This window comes from Mercurialis annua, linkage group LG7 (assembly GCF_937616625.2).
Source record: "Mercurialis annua linkage group LG7, ddMerAnnu1.2, whole genome shotgun sequence".
NCBI lineage: Eukaryota > Viridiplantae > Streptophyta > Magnoliopsida > Malpighiales > Euphorbiaceae > Mercurialis > Mercurialis annua.
The window spans coordinates 48,245,418-48,251,578 of NC_065576.1; the positions used below are offsets into that span (position 1 = coordinate 48,245,418).

The 6,161-nt window shown below is 31.8% G+C and overlaps 1 protein-coding gene across 1 annotated transcript; it reads right to left on the reverse strand.

Annotated features, from left to right (window-relative positions):
• Positions 1-1,386: 1,386 nt before the first annotated feature.
• LOC126654696 (BAHD acyltransferase At5g47980-like) lies at positions 1,387-4,516 on the reverse strand. Its single transcript, XM_050348640.1, has 2 exons — positions 3,503-4,516; positions 1,387-2,151 (listed from the first exon to the last, which is right to left on the reverse strand). The coding sequence occupies exons 1-2, from the start codon at positions 4,380-4,382 to the stop codon at positions 1,709-1,711; spliced, it is 1,323 nt and encodes a 440-aa protein (XP_050204597.1). The 5' UTR covers positions 4,383-4,516; the 3' UTR covers positions 1,387-1,708.
• Between the last annotated feature and the right edge of the window lie 1,645 nt (positions 4,517-6,161).

Here is a 6,161-nt window from a genome sequence, read left to right on the forward strand (position 1 = left end):
TCTCGCAGAGAATGGCAGCTGGGGTATCGGCATCGTTGGTAGAAATGACAAAGGAGATACCATGGTTGTTGGCAACGCTCAAAGAAAGGCAGGACTAGATTTCGTTTTGGCTGAAGCTGAAGCTCTTTACTGGGGATTGGAAATTGCGCAAAGTTGTTCATTCAGGAAGATCGAAGTTGAAAGTGACAACGCTCAGCTCATATCCGCCCTGCAAGGAAATGTGGAATACCTCACTGACCTAGGACCAATTCTGGACGACATCAGAGCCTTATCTACTGAATTCACTCAAGTCAATTGGAACTGGATTCCCAGAATAGCCAATAAGCTGGCCCACACAATTGCAGCTGATGCTCTTCCTGGAGAAGCTCAAGTCTGGATTGAAGACCTTCCTCCCCAATGGAAGAAGATATGGGAAGAAGATAATCATGAAGGCAGTTAATTAGTCTGTTTTTTCTGTTTTTTTCGTTTTTTTGCTTTCTTGTTTTGCAAGATTCTGTTATTCCTCAAAAAAAAAATATTTATTTTTATATTAATAATTTAAAATTAAACAAAAGTTGCTAAATAGGTCGGGTCTCAATTATGGATTGGACCTTATATTCATTTTAAAAAACAATTAATTTTTTTACAAGTCCGGGACTCGGGTTTGGTTCAGGGTTGGGGTCGGGATTTGGGACTCGGGTTTGATTTTGTCATATTTAAATTGGTTTGATAGGGTTATGTGTTGATTTGATTCGATTCTGTTTGTTTGATTTTTTAAAATTTATTTTTTACAATTGTTTTTCAAAAATATAATTTTTCTTTAGTTCGGAGTCACAATTCGGGACTCGATTTTGGTTTTAGGCTAGGATTCACGACTCTGGGTTTTTTTTTCGGTGTCGGGATTTAGGACTTGGGTTTTGTTCAGGGTGTTCAGGATTTGGAGTTATGATACAGGTTTCAGGTTTTTTTACGGATTTAGGTCAATTAAAGTTCGGACTCCGATTTGCATCGGTCAGAACTTCGTTCAAATTTGGTCCAAGAGTCGTGTTTGGGTCGGGACTTGATCCGAGATTTGTAGTCACAACTCGTATTTTTTTTCGGTTCTAATATCGTTTATTCAGTTAGATCATGTTCGGGTTGGTCGATTAAGTTCTGGTTTAATTTGTTTGGTTCGATTAGAACCCGATTTAGGTTGGGTTTGAAACTCGAGATTCAAGTTTTAAATTCAGATTAAACTAGTCAAAACTTGGTTCAGTTTAATATTATTTGATTTGCTTCTGATTTGGTTCGGTTTGGTTCATATCTTATCATGAATGGGTCGGTTCAAATCAGATTTATTTCATTTTGGTTCGATCATGATTCGGTTTAAATCAGATTATTGAAATATAAACAAATTGTCACACAAAGTTCCTTAAACAGTAAGCTTTTAATAATTAAAGTGGACCTGTTTGATTAACAGGTTTGATCTGAAACTAGAGATCAACCCAGTTTTTTATTTGAAAATAAGAAACATGGTTCAATATTTTTGAGCCATAAAAAACTATTAAAACTGGAAACTAAATAGCACGGACACATGCACGGGTAAACGGGATAGTTGGACACGAATACAGCGAAACGATATTATTTTAAGATTGTTTATGTTAAAATGAAGTTTCGCATCCGAAACGCCACGTTTCCAAAACGAGAAAAGTTGATTGAATGAAGTGTCCGTGCTACCTAGATTGAAAATTCAAGAAACGCTGGGATTCACAGCAGCAAACTCAAGAATCTCAGGATTTTTCTCAAAAAAGGCCATATCTTCTTCACTCAATGTCAACCATGCTTCAATTCCATCACCATCTCTTGCATCCATTAAAGTAACAGTATTAGTTTTCTTGACACATGTAAAACTAACCCATGCAGGTCTTCCCCAACCAAAATCTGCATCATACAGCCCAAATCTGCACCAGCTTGAGCACATATAGATGTCTGTATCATTGCTCATGGCTAACTCTCCATACTCCTTGAGCAACCCAAATATTGCTTGTAGAGATCCTTCCCCTCGTAGCTTCTTCACATAATTTTCACTAAATCCTTCTATTTCTTTTCTTATTCTAACAAATGTTTCTTCCAATTCTATTTCGCAGTTATCTTCGTTCATCGTTTTCGGAGTAATGTGCCCCACACAGTTACCTGCATGCGAACTCGGTAAATTTTCATAAAAATGAGAAAATGTGTAAAGAAAGATATAAAATGGGTACTATATATTTTTTTTTATTGTTTTTGATTATCAAAGTTATCATTTTGTATCATTGGATTGTTACATGCCGACACGTTATTATTTTATTTTAAGTATAAACTGAAGAAAATCATAAAATTATAAATTTTATATGAAAGGCCTAATAGCAAAATAAATACAAACTTTTGCGGGTTGTTGCAATTTTATCTAAAACTTTTAAATTTTGTAATACTGTCTCGATTTTATTGTTTCGTTGCAATTGTAGTCAATTATATTAATCAATTTAACTGCTCAAATTTTTAGTTGAATTTATAAATTAACTCCGTAATCTGTAAAATTCATTTTTCAGAATTGCATAACTTAACTTAAAATTAAAAAAATCAATAAACAAATTTGAAATTAAAAATGGCCGGAATAGTCAAATAAAACTAACAGGTATTGCATTGAGGTGAAAGATTAAAAAAATAAAATTGATTAAAAAGATTGCTAGCATTGCAACGACATATTAAAATTTGGACATTATAAAAAAATTAAAAAAATTACAACAATCTGCAAAGGTTTAGCATTATTTGGCTATTAGGCCTATATAAAAAGGGTATAAAACTATGAATTTTACTTCAAAAAGGGTACTAATTTTTGAATGACATGGATATGTCAGTAAATTAACAGCGCTTTCAGGTAGTTATCTCCCGGTAAAATAAAATGATAACTTTGATAAATAAAATAAAATAAATTTTGTAACTAAGAGAAAGTTCGGTAACTAACAGAGCTTAATTCCCTATAATATATTTTAAGTCTTTAAGACTATTTAAATTATAATCTTTTTGTTAATTATACATTTCTTAAGAATCCCAATATGCATTTATTCAGAGAAATATTTACACGCAAATCCTATCTCGACAAGTCTAAAAGACGAGAAATTCTTAAGCAGACTCGGTCCACTACGTTATCGGTGGACTAATCACCCATTATATTCTCTACCATATAAGAAATTTTTTTACACAAATATGAATTAGGACACCATTACAATAAACTAAAGAAATTGGGACAAAATTATAAAAATATAAAAAAAATTGCTTCTAATTGATCATAAATGAATGCCAGATTTTCTGATAAAAAAAGATGAATGCAAAATTTGAATTTAAATAGCATTTATTGCTACATTTTCTTGATATGAAGGTGTGTAAAAATTAATTTTAAGGTGAAAAATCTATGTTATTAAATTTTAAATTAATTATAATATTTAAAAATTAAAATTCATAAATTCAACAATTATCTACATAAACTCCAAGCTGAGATGGTTACCTGAGTAATTTTCGGGCAAGGGCGGCAGAAACCTGGGACGCATGTTGATAAGCATACACCAAACAGATGGCCTGGAATATCCCAATCTTGATCTTAAGGCGGTCATTGCACTTTTCCATAATAATCCTGAAACCGCTTCCACTCGTGTTGGCTCTAACGCAGTTTCGCTTGCGAGTTTAGCTCTCAGGGCGGAGATTCCTGATGCAGAGAAAACGAATCTGTTCGTGATGCAATTTTTTTGCATTAGGCCAACTGGGGTAGGTGGAATCGAAATGTCTAACGGTGGAAAAATTGATGAACCCGTGAATACAGGTGGAGTCACCACCGCGTTACTCGAGCCAGAATGAGCGATAGCAGACCAGCATTTGGTGAATGTAGACAAGGTGGCTGCATCAGCCATTTTGTGGGAAATGCAAATCCCAATAGCTAATCCGCCGCAATCGAAGAAAGTAGCTTGAACGAGTAGTAATCTTCCAGTAGCTGCTTCAGGAGATTCTACAGTTGCAGGCAAGAACCAATTCAACATCTGTGTGTCAGGATTTCTGAAAAATTCTGACAGAAGACAATCGATACGGGCTTCAATAAATTCAGCTCCTTGATCATTACAATCTATGGAGGTATTGTCTCTGAATCTTCCTGCAAGCGGGTAAAAATGTTTTAAGGTATCGGGTAAAGATTTCTTAAGCCTCTGAACTTTTTCGTGTCGATCTTGATGAAGATCGCCATCAGCTGCAGGGTAAAAGAGAAGAAGCGGGGTGTACATAATTGGCATAACCTGATCAAGAAGGGATAGGTTGTGGATTTTAAGGTTGTCGGGAGTCCGAGAGGACGGTCGGATTGTTTCTCTTTGTATGATCTCAAGTTTTGCAGCCATAGCCATCTCCACAGAGTTTAGCGGATTTTAAATGTATAGCTGATGATACTTGTAATACCAAATTAGCTTCAGAATTTGCAGATTGAAAATGGCATATAAAGTTGCATAATATGAGGTTGTCTACAATTATTTTATTTATTTTTCAGAATAAAACTTACTTTGTTCACTTTTCAGTTCACTACTGCACACATTTAATGGTAATTTAACAACGTCAGCTGAAAACAAAGTTAACTTTAGAAAAAACCTATAAAAAATAAATATTTTAGGTTTCTTTTTCAATAAAGGTACAACAAAAGTTATTGGCAGAATATATATTTGGATACTATCACATTTTTTTGAATTGAGTTCATCTACTACAATTTGCATATATTTGAATTCTTATATTTTTTATTTTAAAAATCTTAGATCCCATTGCTACAAAAAATATTAACGGTGTCAAGTCAGACTGAAAAAAAAAATTGATGAACTTGCTTTCAATAAAAATAAAAGTGTAGAGACTGAATTTAAAAAGTTAATAAAAAACCGAATAAAAAATATATTTCAGTCGCACTAATAAAATGTGCAGTGCCCGCATTTCATTTTCATGACGGATAAATTTAATGTTTATAGAATTAAAAATATAGGGACTCAATTGAAAAAATACGATAGTATAGGGAGTTAAATATATGTTTTGCCATAAATATTTTCTAGTGGCCATTTTTCAATGTACTCCCTCTGATTCATAATATTTATCGCATTTGCCTATTTCACATTGATTAAGAAAGCAATAAATATATTTTAGTTTATATATATTTTTACTAGATTGTCCATATAATTTATTACAATATTTTTATGTTTAACTAGTTTTTTTTTCTAAATCTTACTAAGGTATTTATTGTTAGGGATAAATTTGAAAAAATAATAATAAATATTTTATTGAAATTCTAAACTGATAATATTATGAACTAAAATAATTTTTTAAATGTGACAAATATTATAGACAGAAGGAACTAATAATTTCCATAATTTTGGAGTCCATAATCAACCGCTGAAGTTTGTTTATAATTGATTATTTATTTGCTTGTTTTTCAAGTTATTCGATCTTAAGTAACTAATCCAGGAGGAAATTCATACAAATTTTGCACGATAGAGACATAAATGTTATCATAACAGGATAATGGAAACATGGATGTTAATATAAATATAGTTTATTTAAAGGATTAGACTAAAATGCTCTTAATTAATTCATGATTGAAATGGTCAACTTATACTCTAGCTGGCACAAATAATTAAGAAATTAAAAACTGGCCAACTAACTAATAAGTATAATTTTGGATTTGAAAATTTTAAAATAGTACGTTGACTAATAACGATGAGTTAGCGGTTTAAGAAAAAATAAAACCGACCCAAAACCGCCTAAGAGATGGTTTTATAACGGTTCGAAACGGACGGTTCTGGTTCCGATTTCGGTTTAGGACGGTTTAGAAAAATATTGAAAATAAAATTAAAATTTAATTATTAAAAAATATAATTTAACAATAAAATAACTCAAGGAGATAGTATTATAAGAAAATAAAGAATTGTTTTTTTGAAATAAAAACTAAAAATTTAACTAAAACAAATATAACATATATTTTATTGTAAAAATATATATATTATGTGATAAAACATAATATACACGCACACACACACACACACACACACACACACACACACACACACACACACACACACACACACACATATATATATATATATAATATAATATAATATATATTTTTTATCAACGGGTTCGATCCTTAAACC

Coding starts and splice junctions, on each gene's coding strand:
- LOC126654696 (XM_050348640.1), bottom strand. CDS start 4,382: ATGGCTATGGCTGCAAAACTTGAGATCATACAAAGAGAAACAATCCGA. Junction 2,152..3,502: donor CTTGCCCGAAAATTACTCAG/GTAACCATCTCA, acceptor GTTCGCATGCAG/GTAACTGTGTGGGGCACATT.